Source organism: Panthera pardus, unplaced genomic scaffold (assembly GCF_024362965.1).
Source record: "Panthera pardus isolate Hobbes unplaced genomic scaffold, ASM2436296v1 HiC_scaffold_17, whole genome shotgun sequence".
NCBI classification, from domain to species: Eukaryota; Metazoa; Chordata; class Mammalia; order Carnivora; family Felidae; genus Panthera; species Panthera pardus.
In genome coordinates, this window is record NW_026526732.1 from 18,208,260 (window position 1) to 18,221,417 (window position 13,158).

A 13,158-nucleotide genomic window follows, 5' to 3' on the forward strand; every position below is an offset into this window, starting at 1 on the left:
TCCTATGTACTCACAATCTTGAAAGTGACCTTGATGGCACCTGCTGTCTCTGGCTAAACACTGCAGCAAATAACAGCCACGCAGGGTTAAAGCAGAGGTAGGATTATCACTAAGGCAACCTTTCTCTAGGGCAATTAGGGATCATAATGTATTTCTTTTACTGGAAGGTATACTCCCCCCCCCCCACCACCTTCCTCTCTTTTAATGCTTCCAAAATGGAGGTACAAATTAAAAAATAAATAATAGCTAACATTTATTGAGCACTTACCATACCCAGGCACTTTGCTAGCTAATGGTTTATTTCATTTGATATGTACAAGGAACATGATGTATTATTGTTTTCCATTTAGTGGATGAGAAAACCAAGGCTTCAGGAGGCAAGAGACTTGCCCAAGGCCATAACCACTGAGTTGGAAGGGTCATGATTCAACTCCAAGTCGAAACCTGATCTGAGCACTTCTGCTCCTGATCACAATCGACCTTACCAGGCTCACTCTGACCCAAACAGAAAAGGTGTTACTAAAGCAAGACTGGATTTTATAATCAAGGAAATATAAGACATGTAACACCTTAATTGTGCATACTATTTGATTCAGAAGTTCCAAATCAGAGAATTCATCCTAAGGACATGATCAGGGATAGGTTCACAGATTTTTAGGATAGTGTCAATTCTCTGAGAGCAAAAATTAGAAGCAACTTAAACGTCCAGCGAAGAAGTGATGGTTGATTATGGTTCATCCAATATGACGGAATATTATACAGATTTAAATTTTTTACTGCAAAGAATATTCAATCAACGTGGGAAAATGCTCAGGACCTATTCAATACAAAAAAATTATAATATGTAGAGTATGATCCCAAATATGTTTAAAAGAAAGCCCACACAAATACAGGGCAAAAAAAAAGAAAGGAAAGGTATGTATCGAAATCTTAACAGTGTTTCTTTCTGGGTGGAAAGATTCTTTGTGGTTTTTGTTTTTTCACCATTTGTATGTTCTATAAAGTATTAAAATTCTTTTAAGTCGTTAAACCAAGAAAAGGAGTACTGACCTACAGAGCCGTCTTCTGAGTTTGACTTAGGAAGAGTGCTCCTAGAAAAAGAAAAAAAAAAAAAAGTCTGATTACCAGGGAGCCTTGCATTGGTGTGAGAACTGAAAACCCTCCCAATTCGTCTGACCCAGCATCAATACCACCAGCAGAGCCAGGGGAATTCTGATAGGGTGTTTACCACTGCCCTTATCTAGCCAGCTGCGGCTTTTCTAGAAACACACTCATGACCCATTGGTCAACATGTAGTGAAGATTCACTCCAGGGTAAGACCTCTATTGAATGAAGGGAATGGATTTTACTAGATGATCACTGGATAATCCACTTGTGTGAACTATGAACTACATGTTAGGTTATCGCCGTCGAGAAGTCTCTTGTGTAAGTGGGGAAGACAAAGCAAATAATAATAAAAATCAAGACCCAACACCAATGCCAGCCCCTTAAGCCAGCAGGTGAGTAAAGTGGTCAGCTGTACGAGAAATGTAGGAGATCAGATGCTCCAAACAAAAGGGGGGGACAACAGTGCGTAGTTTCTGCAGTTGGTTTCTGACAATTCGCAAGCACGCTCTCCGCCTTGCTAGATCTTTCTATGTTCGAAGAGAAGCCAGGAAATCTGCTTTTTTTTTTTTTTTTTTTTAAAGGAGGGGGAGAGCTCCACATTTTCCAGTGATGGCAAATAATTCAATGTTTGTAAAAATGTGTCCAAGTTAATCAATACATGTCTGGGCACCAAATTTGGCCCACACCCCACCCTACCCTGGCTGCCCGTTTGTGACTGCGGATACAGACAAAAGCCAAAATACCTTGAAACACGAACACAGCCCCAAACCAATCAATTAAGCGTTTCTCTTGCAAACACATGGACAGACACCAACTTAAAGCAAGGAGGGAAGAAATCAAAGAAAGGTAAAATGGGTTCTCTCAAAAAGGTCAGAGTAGAGGTGGAGCGCAGTCTTTCATTAAGTGGGTCCGAAGCCTAGAGGGTAAGTGAGTTCAGTGTCCACTTGCTGACAGGGAAAACCAGGAAGAAGGAACCTGCCTCCGCACAGAAGCACAGCTACTCAGGGGTTTATACCTGAATCTTCCCAATACAAGTTCCTCTGCCAGGGAGGAAGGCGGGGGCATCTGACAAAACTCTCCTGGACGTGAGAATGCATGGGAAGACCGAGGTCGGGAGTCTAGAACCGTGTTACCCTGAAGAGGTCAGAGGAAGAGAAGCAGAATAGGCAAATGGCGATCTGCTGCCCGCCTTACAGCTGAAACGACCTCTCGAATTGAAGGTGACCAGAGAGGGCAGGAAGGGCCTTTCTGTCATGCAGAGTCACCTGTGATGGGCCATCTCTCTTTAGAGCAGGTGCATGGATACTAGCTGACCGCTGGCTGCCGGGTGAGCACAGAGGCTCAGGCCCCACCAATACCTTCAAACCCTCAATGAGAGAAGAGAACTGTTTCCGACTAGCACACGAATCTAACAAACCTCTCCTACCGATGAGGGGAGGGCGGGGGTTGCTAAGAACAGAAGTAGGGGAAGCATCCTCTCATTTGCTGAGGACCACAGCTCGGTCTGAAGTCATGATTTCCCCTTACTGAGATGCTGTGAACACAGAAAATAAGGAAAATCTACCTCATCATCGAATTGCACCAGGATTTAGCCCCAAGGATCTACTTACTCTCTGCCCTCCCATCCACACAAAAATGAAAATGACTGAAGATATTTAAAAAGCCATTTCAGTTTTTAATTCATTCAGCAAAAAGGTACCGAATGCTATTACGAGTAAGGTATATGGATGATTACGAAGAAATGGGACTCTCGATGTAGGGAGGGTGACAAAATGTGAACAAATGAGAAGTACTTGCAAAGGAGAAGGAACAGCAGGAGGAAGGGGAAGGGAGGGCAGGGGTGCAGAAGGAGGAAGAAAAGAAGAAGGAACAGAAGCAGTACAGTCAAAGCGCTCAGAGCCACAGAATTACAGGCAAGGCACAATGGCAGCTGAAGAACAAACTATAGACAGTTGGCCAGTTGGCTGGGGATTAAGGCTGAAAACCTTTCTAAAGAACTAATATTTGAGCTAAAGTTTGGGTTCTTAAGTTTTGTGGGTTTTTTTTTTTTACTCTCGCATTTTGAGCTCAAAGTCATGGTAATACGCATCAGTCCACCTTACCTCAACTGGTCATGACCTTCCAGCACAGCCATCTACGACTTTTGTCTACTGCATACAGCAAAGAGAGTGCCACATTTATTTTTAAACTCACTCACTCTAAGGACTAGGAGAGTCTTGACCTAATTGCTAAGGATCAAAGATATCAAATATCCCCAGCTCTTGATCAACTGCTTAACTATGTAATAAACTATAAATATGTGAACTTTTGCTTTTTTCTAGAAGAAATCTTTTCATGGGGAAAATGGCCTCAAGAAACATTGCTTTTCTTTAGTCCTTTGCTGATTTAGAATAATACACCCTTACTGAGTTGTAAGGAATTTTATCGAATTAAAGGGTTTTTTTTTAAGTTTATTTATTTATTTTGGGAGAAAGAGTGTGTGAAAGTGGGGGGGGGGGGTGGGCAGAGAGACAGGGAGAGAGTCCCAAGCAGGTTCAGCACTGTCAGCGCAGAGCCCAATGTGGGGCTTGATCCCACGAACCATGAGACCATGACCAGAGCAGAAATCAAGAGTCAGACGGTTCATCACTCAGCCCCCAGAAGTGGTCTGAGGTTCCACCAGCTGGTGAGAGGCCAACAGAGTCATCCCCCGTCACTGGCAACCCAGTTGTCTTTCTCCCAGATGGTGAGCTCTTCCTCTCTGGATAAAATGTATGCAAAATGGACTCTATCCTATTATTTAAAAAAACGCAAAGGCTAACTTCTATTTCCAACCCATTTTTCATTCTTCCTGCAAAATAAGAACGTCTTCTACTATAAAAATACTCAAGAACCCACACTGCCTAAAAAGAGAAGTTCTCACTACCACACAGCTATCACAAGATATAAATGTGCTTTCCTCTATAAAATTCTAGCTTCTAATTTTTTATTTTTATCTACTCTCTTCAAATTATGACACATACTTAAAATTTATCCTCAGGTTTGCACTCTCGATCTCTTCGTTAACGTGTTTCCACTAGTGATTGCATGCATTTCCCCACATGGCCAGCAGATGGCACTGCAGCTCCTCTATTCATCTTGCGGTGACAAACGGGAATTTTTATTTTTAACGTTCCGCGAGTTCACAATCTAGACACTGGCCAAAGAGCAGCAAGCCAGTGTTTCATAAGTGTGAGGCTCCCCAACTCATCAATGTGCAAAGGGGGAAAACGACATCGTATGAAGTTTAATTTGGACGCAGTGAATTGTCCCTGCAAAGAGAGGCTTGGCAGAGCAGGTGATGCGAAATGCCATCTTTCTCCCTGAGACGGATTATAAAATCTATCCAGCAGGAGCAAAAACCCATGATGTAACCAAATTCCAAATTTGGATGGCAGCAGGTGGAAAGGGTCATTTGCTGATCTCCTGGTGGAAGAAATTAATGCTCAGAAGTCAGTTCCAAAGAGGCCTCCTCACCGCACCTCCTTCTTGCGGCCAGACGCCACAGGCCTGGGACCCACAGGCTGGAAGCAGGTTCGTCAGCCCTTTTCTATCCATCACTTTCACTGTCAACAGGGTAAAAGGGATGGGAACCTCAGCGTGGGTTTCCGGGTTTCGATGATGAGGACGCAATAATTAGCATCCCTCTGCGCTCTGAACATCTACTTAAGCACTGAATAATTCGAGTTTCGCATTTAGTCTTTGATCTCGATCTCAGAAGTACCTCTACGTCAATAACTATTAGACCCCAGTGTAAATATTTTTCCTCACGATCCCTAAGCTACTTTAGCCCTCTCTGAACTCACGTTCACTTAAGAAAATTCAATAAACGACTTATGAATGAGATAATAAAAAGAAAATAAGGGACAGCATCCCTGAACTTAACCGATTCCTTTCATCCTACCTCAATCTTTAGCGAATTCTTTGTTAAGATGCGTCATTCCTTTGTTTTCACCCACTCACTCACTCACTCATTCATTCTTTCCTTCAATACACATTCATCCAACTCCCATTATGAGGCTGGCATCCTCTGAGGCATTGAGAATGTAGCAGTAGATAAGACAGGTTAAGATCTCTGTTCTCTTAGAGCTCAGGATGGGCGAGAAGCGAGGTGGGCGGTGTAGATCGAGAAGGGGGGAGAATGTTCGGTGGGATGGACAGAGAAGTCTTCTCTCAAGAGGGGAGAGGTGAACAGAGACCCTAAATGATGAGCTGGCATGACATGTGCCCCACCCCCGTGGGGAAGGCTGGGTAGGGAGAGAACGGAGGAAGAAAGCAAGAGGTCTCCTCTCACACAGGAAGTTTGAGGTGTTTCTTCAACATCCCCGTGGAGATACTCAAGACACAGTAGGGTATGCGAGTCTAGAGTTCACGGGCATTGCTGAGGACTGAAGATCAGGATTTGGAAATCACTTGCACATTTAAAGCCAGAAGACCAGCTGAACACAATGAAGAGAAGTGGCAGGAGGCCTGGGCTCAAGGGCAACCCAGTCCTCGAGGTCAGGGAAAGAAGGTGAAGCAGGCAGCGGGACTTAGGAGAAGGAGTCCGTGCGGAGAAGGAAAACCGGGAACACGCTTTCACCCTTCCCGGCTGAAATAACATTAAAATCGGTTTTACGCAAGCTATATTGCTGCCTCAGATGCCAGCCAGGGTAAATTCTAGGTTGCTCTGTTTTCTTTTCTCTGGAGTCTGTGGCTTTACAGTAGAGCCCTCCAGGTGGCCACAGACAAGGAGCAACAGACAAAGGTCCAAAGGAGATTCTTTACATTTGCGTGGAATTCTACCTCTTAAAGAAAACACTCTTATCGCCAACCCGATCGCCGATCCCGAGACTACGGAGCGATAATCCGGATAAGGGCACAGAGCCAGGCAGGGGCCTAAGTGGGTTTAGAAGCCACATCTCTGACTCCAGAGTCCAGCGCCCCAGGCACATCACCCTATCGTTTCTCGTTTACACAACAGAAATTCGTATTACGTTACACGCGTCCTAACCCTGTTGCTGGGTGAGTTACTAAAATGATAGGCTCAGAAGAACCGGGGAAGACAGAGCATGTTTTCAACACCAAATGTGAACGTGGCCTATGAGTTTCTTCGAACCAAGTATTTCAAGAGCAGGATCGGGTTATGCTGCTCGTGCAGACTCTGTCTGCGAGTTGACAGCAAAGAGGCCACGTACTTTGGCTCAGGCTCATTTTTCTTCTTATGTCCATTTACGTAAATAGTCTCAGGTACCTCTAGGCAAAGGCAACTCCCGTCTCTTTGCAACATACTGACTCCGGCAAGCAAGCAAAGTGTAACAAATGCCCAAACATAAAAAAAGAGTTCCCAAAATAGACCTCATGTTTTTGTTTTGATGGGCTGTCCAGAAAACTTCATTATGAGAGAGAGAGAGAGAGAGAGAGAGAGAGAGAGAGCGCGCGAGAAGCAATAACCTAATTTCTAAGAATGGAACATGTGTTATACGTTACTGGAAAACCTATACTTAAGAGATTTTTAAGTTTCCTTTATCTTGAGTCTCCGGAAATTCACTTCTTCATTAGTTTCTTTCCTGCTGAATTTTGAATCAGGGCTTTTGCTGTGTCTGGGTCCCTTCCTGCATCATCCCAGGCCTGCCAAGGCGGTCCCCAATGCCAGTAGCATTTTCCTCAAGACGCAGAAAAGGGACGGAGACATCTGTGCTATGGAATTGTGCGTGGGAGTGGGAGGGGAAAAGAAGCTGAAAGGGTTGAGGAGCTTTAGAGTAGTTGATTTTTTCTTATGTGTTCATGGGTTTCTTATATGCTGATTATTTCTTCTAAGTTGACATGCCTTCCTTAAATATGACTAACTACTTATATTCACATTTTGCTTATTTCGTAACAAATCATTTTGTAGAAAATAGGTAATTCCTTAAATTTGGTATTTCTTATTATTCTTTGGATATCGAAGATATTTTTCATCATAGGAGCATATCTCCCCTATTTCATAAAAATACGTATAAAACAAATTTCTGTTTACGCTATCTACTGTCTGCTATAAAAATTCACGGGTCAGCCATGGGACCCCATGGGACCAGGGCCAGGGCAGGAGGGACACAGGGGTCCACCGTGCTAGAGCTGCTCACTCTCAGCGCCAGGCAGGTTTAAGGAGCAAAGGGTCTCTCTTCCTTCACCCTAGATCTGGCCCTTCCCTGCCAACAGCTGCTGGCACATAATAGAACTTAACTTGCAAACTTACTGGCTAGGATTGAAAGTAATTCTGTTGCTCAAATCTGGTGTATTTTTTGAGCTCCAAGATTAGTTAGTATCAATGACAACGTTGGTGACACTTTGTCACCCTGGTCAAAACACTCCATGCCTACAGGCCTTTTCTTTCATTTCAGCCTATTCCCAGTCTCTCCTTCTGGCTTTTGTTGCAAGGTCACCTTCGTAAATGATCAAGGCAGGTGTCGGAAAGACCAAATCCAAGGCAACAGCCTGACACAGCCCATGCTCAGCACTCACACACTCAGAGTCAGGCACACCCGTGACAGTGCGGTCACAAATCTAAGCCATGCCTTCCCTCTCATGTCAGGTAGTGATGGTAAAATCAGTACCTACCTTAACGGGATGTTAGAATCACATGAACTTGGCAACTGGTAAGACCCCAGTCAGGGTGACCTCTTATAACGATCACCGGACCCCAAAGGATGAACGCTCTCGGTCTCTGCCCAGAGCCCTGCCACCCTCATTCCACCAACGATGGCCACTAGGCCCTGTGCTCGGCTTAGTTTCTATATTGCCACAGTTCCTCCTTTTAATTTTTTTTTAGCATTAACTTCCCTCAAATAATCCACATGGCCGTAACAATTCCTCTTCTCAACTGCACTCGGTACGAGCAATTCACATTTTCTCACATCCATTGTTTTTCTCACAATGACTGAATATGACATCAGTGGGTCTTCATCCACATTGTCCAGCATCATAATATTCCCATTTGCTGATCACCTATTGTCCTCCTTAAACAGTAAGATCTGTACCGATTTAGATTCTTTCATACGGCACAGGGTACACGAAATAATTTTTTGATGACGTTGAAGAGATGTTCAGTATGGATGTATATGCCACAGGAAATGGGTTTGGACCCACCCATCGGGTGATACCAACTCTCCCAAAGAAATGGCAGTGATGTGTGGATATACGATCTCCAAACAACAGTACCATCCGACGTTTATTTCCAGTTTGAAGAGGACCTCTTACCCTACCGATCGAGCGCTTGAGAAGTTCTGAAAGGCCATTTAAAAGGTTTGATACTTCCAGCCGTGAGTTTTGACATTTTCAACTTTCTTCTGCCCTACCCCCCTTTTTAAATGATATCTTTGGTGGACAATTGCCATCCGAATCACTGTAGGTGACCCTAGTCATTATATAGGAGACGTTTCCAAAGGGGATCTTATTCGGAAAAATAAGAGACACAGTCAATCTAGGTACGCAACAACAATCTAACAATACCAACAATCGTTTTTGTTATGCTTCAATCCCCCGCTAATGACATCAGGTACATGGGAGTTCTAGGTATCCACACGTGATCTTTTCTGCTGCAAATGAAGCCTATCCCTCTCTCTTTAACATTAATTTCCCCCAAATAGCTAGGATGGACATAGTGACTCCTGTTCTACTTTTCGATTACACTTTACAAAAGCAACCCATGTTTTTCTTAGAACAGCACTCATGCACGCACATACACACACCAGCGGTTGAATATGATGCCAAGGTAGAGGTGGGCAGACGTGAACATTTTCTACAGCCCACTACCCCCGCCCAGACAGCTACCTAATACCTTGGCTCATGATGTGGGGTTCTAGAGCCCAACCTCCCGTGTGCAAAGCCCAGCCGTACCATTTACCAACCAGTAACTCGACAAATTACTTTGCCTCAGTGAATCCCAGTTTCCTGCTATGCAAAAGGGATACAATATTACCTATCACGTAGGTTTTCTGGAGATTTCGGTGAACTATAACTTGTATGGTATTTAGAACACGTTTGTTTGTACATGTGAAGCGTCACTAACAAGACGTAGCGGTTAGGACTGCGGGTCTTTTCCTCCAACCAGCTCTCCCTGTGGAGTCAAGTTTCTCTCGGTCCTTCTCGGAGAACACTTCAGCTTTCTGACATGTAAGGGGCTGGTTCCCTGGCACCTCAGCGGTGGCCAACAGGCTTTCCAGGCCACGAACAGGCTTTTTTGAGTCTGAAAATCCGTCCCAAAGGTAGACTGAAAGAGATCCGTGTTCCTTCATCCGCGGAATGGTAACTTGTACCAGAAGTGAATGATGAAGGACACCCGCAGAAATTTAAGTCCCATGCCTAAAAATGAGCCAAATGTCATCCCCCCGGCCCATGGTGGAGGGCCATGGCCTGGGTGTGTCTCAGCTACAACCTTTCTCGGGCCGGGACTATACAACAGGCAGAGCGTAGAGCTGCACCAGCCCGCAGATGTGGGCTCAGGGCAGGGAGAAGGAGACACGGGAAAGCATACCGTCACCTTCCAAGATTTCCGAAACCCTCCCAGTGGGTCTCCTCTTCTCCATCTGGGCCATGTTATTCTTTGCTTGTCACTCCATGGGCCCGGCCTATCCAAGAAACTGATACAAACGTGCTGTAGGGATGGCAGCTTTGATGTTGTAACACCACTGAAAGTAACCATGTATATTCCAGCCTTGAGAAGTTACAAACGCCTTCCCGAGTCCTGAACACTTAGTAACTAATCAGAATATTCCTATGACACACCAACCACATGGTGTATGATACTATTTTTTTATGCAAGTTCAGTACGTTTACCTAAGTTCGGGGAGTTCAGTAACGGACCATTCTCATATGAAAACAACCAACAATGATTTTCTTTGCTTGGTATCTACTGTTTGGAGTGGATAATGAAGCCCTCTGCAGCTTGATAAGGGAAATGTATGCAACGTGGTCTGTACCTTCCAGGCGTTTACAACATCACGAGGTGCTTTATATTGACGGGCTGTAAGAAGAGAATAGCTGGGGTGCCCGGGTGGAGCAGTCGGTCGGGTGTCCTATTCTTGAGTTAGGCTCAAGGACGTCATCTCACGGTTCATGAGATCGAGCCCCGCACTGGGCTCCACGCTGACAGTGTGGAGCCTCCTTGGGATTCTCGCTCTCCCTCTCTGCCCTTCCTCTGCTTGCATGTGCATGCGTGCATATGTCCTCCCTCTCAAAATAAATACACTTTAAAAACAGAAAAAAAGACCAGCTGAATGAGTGACTATAGCTGGCAGGACTAGCTGTCTCCCATTTCAATATCCCCCTTTCTTAAGAGAACCAAGATTTGGTTTGGGCGGCAGGATACCGTGTTAAAACACTCGCTTCCCCATACACCCCCTCGGAGGCTAAGTGTCAGTGGCCAGATGCTTCCTTGAGCAGCTGTACCAGCCTTGAAGTACCCACCTCTGGCCTCCTTGCTCTATGAAAAAATATGCCCCCATTTGCCTGAACTCCGCAGTCAGGTTCGGTTACGTACGACTGAATACAATCCTAACGCATTCAGTGGTTAAGAACTAAAAATGACCAACTTCTACAAAGCATTGGTCTGGGTTTACCAAGCACGTTCATATACGTCTCACTGTATGTCAGGCTCATGGAGACCCTGAAACAGCCCCATTATACAGATAAAGAAGAGGATGCCTGGCAAGTTCGCGTAAGTGACTTATCCAATTGTGGGTCGCAGAGCTGGGGCTTAAACGCGGCTCTTCTGGCCCCAGCCCGATTTTCACCCCATTAAAACACCTGATTCAGGAAAGGAAGGGCCTCTCCTGTCTGAATCACCACTGGATTCACGGTACCAGGGACGAAACTGTGAGCCTCAAGCCAAAACGGTGTCCGTTTTCTCTTCTTATTGGCAGTGAAAGTGCAATTTAAGTTTGTCACTTGGCCACTGGCGTTCACAGACACAGGTCAAGCACCGATTTTTGACGCTTCCTCGGTAGGCGTACGAAGGTGTTGAACGAAAGGAAACCTTAACATCCTCTTCTGCTTTGGGTGCAACCAGTGAAAACCAATGCCTTTCCTTTATGGCCTCGATGTGAATTTTAAATTTTGCTTAGGTCTTTATATTTTAAGAATTACTGAATTATTGTCAAAAGCAAAATAAAACAGGACTTTTAGCCCACTGTTTTCACCCCCAAAAGGCAGTTTTTATAAAAGGAGAAAAATACCATATGCTGGCTACTTATTCTGTAAACGAAGCAAAATCACTTCCAAATCACTTCCCTTCTACTTCCCCTTCAAACTTGACTGCATACACGTAAGAAATCTGTGGTGCAAGAAAGGCTCTTCTGCAAGGAACTGTGGCTGAGATGTGAGGCCGGCCGGATGGACACGTCCCCGTGGAAGGCCACGGCCATCAGGACGCATAGTACACGGGCCTCCACTCAAGAACAGCTATGAAAACGACCGCCACCCCGCCTGGTATGGGGTGCACATGGGGTCACTGGCAGGAACCGGGCCTTTGCTGTTCTTGTCAAATGCGCAGGAACCTGCAGGGAAAGGCGGGCTGCAAAGAGTCGGCCCCTGAGAGCCTCAGCCTCGGCGTGGGGAAAGGGAGAAGGGAGACAGAGGAAAAGAGGCTCCATTCAATTATCTCCAAGGTCTGTTTCCATGGCGATGGCTCCGGAAGCGGGTCAGAACTTTCTCAGTGGAAACAAACAGCGGCTCCCATTCACCACGGCCCGAGCCACGCCGGCCCTGCGGGCCGCTGTGCTGTCTGGGCACAGAGGAGCCGGGGAGGGACGCGGGGACTGGAGCTGTCAGCCTCTCTTGTGTCAGCTGTTCTGAGGGAAGCAGGGGAGTCGAGAAGCGGCCTCTGAAGGCCAAAGCTGGCGGAGCTGCGGGCCCTTCCTCGCCTCGCCGGTCCCAGTGGCCAGTCACCGTCCAGGACGTGGCGGTGGCAGCCATGTGCCTGTCCTACTTCTCCTGCCGGGCGGCACAAAGGATTGGGTCCCTTCCGCAGTGACCACTGCCACAGCCCTACTTTTAATTCCTTCAGACACAGCTGATGGAAAATTTTTATGTTATAAACACTATGAAGCTGAGAACTCAGGCTTTCCTGTCTTCTCAGATCTCTCGCTCTCTCTCTCTCTTTTTTAAAACTGAGATATAACTGACATATGACAAATCAGCTTCAGGAGTAAAACATAACGAGTTGGTATTTGTATATATTGCGAAATGATCACCACAGTGAACCTAGTTAACTTCCGTCACCGTTCAGTTCTCGGTTTTCAATTCCCACGCGTGTCCTCTGCCTTTGCAGCCGCCGAGCTACGCGCTCACTCCGCTGGCTCGTCTCACTTTTGCTCTCAGATTGCTGCACATCCTTCCCCCTTCTGATCCCGAGGCTCTGTCTGAAGTGACGCGCCAGCACCCGACAGAGACACCAGGAAGCGGTCCCAAGGGTCACCGTGATGACAAATGACCTCTACCAGCATCAGCCGAGCGCCACCCCCCGCCCCTGGTGATGGAGATGTGCAGCAGAAGCAGAGAGCGTCAACCTAACGGGTAAGAAATAGGCTTCGGCACTGATTCGTAACACCACGCTGGCTGCCTAAGAGCCGCCTGGAAAATTTATTAAAGACTCCACAGTTCCACGTCTCCACCACATGTGGAGAAGTCCATCCGTTAGGCCTTGGAGGGGCCTGAGCGTCTGTCTCTCCAGCTAACTGTGAGGTACGGATGTGCCTGGGACACTAGTTGAATCCACGAGACACACTCCCCATCCTTCCTTCTCCATTCCCTCCTTGTATCCTTCTACTCCAAGGCCCCCAAAATCTAGTAAGCAGATTACAAGGGCAGTTTCCAGAAGAGAATTCAGGGTACAAGAACGCGGTAGGATCAAGCAGCCAGGCTTATAGACAAAAGCTTGGGGGCCAGGGTTCATCTTGGGGGCCACGTACCCATCCCTAGTATGCAGGAGACACTCCTTAAAGACTGAAGGAATTTGCCAGTGGGATGGAAAGAATTGAAAAACTAGAAGCATAATAAAAGTTCAGGCAAGTTTTG

General features: G+C 46.1%; 1 protein-coding gene across 7 annotated transcripts in view; it reads right to left on the minus strand.

The window, feature by feature from the left end:
* The window catches only part of SASH1 (SAM and SH3 domain containing 1), a 334,045-nt gene that overhangs the window by 83,650 nt on the left and 237,237 nt on the right, over positions 1 to 13,158 (minus strand). For 6 of the 7 annotated variants that reach the window (XM_019424975.2, XM_019424977.2, XM_019424976.2 and 3 more), the window contains exon 5: positions 1,051 to 1,091. In XM_019424975.2, the coding sequence (XP_019280520.2) occupies positions 1,051 to 1,091 (41 nt within the window). Of the gene's footprint in view, positions 1 to 1,050; positions 1,092 to 7,704; positions 7,841 to 13,158 lie in introns of those variants that run through there. The other variant, XM_019424979.2, reaches the window with a different exon arrangement.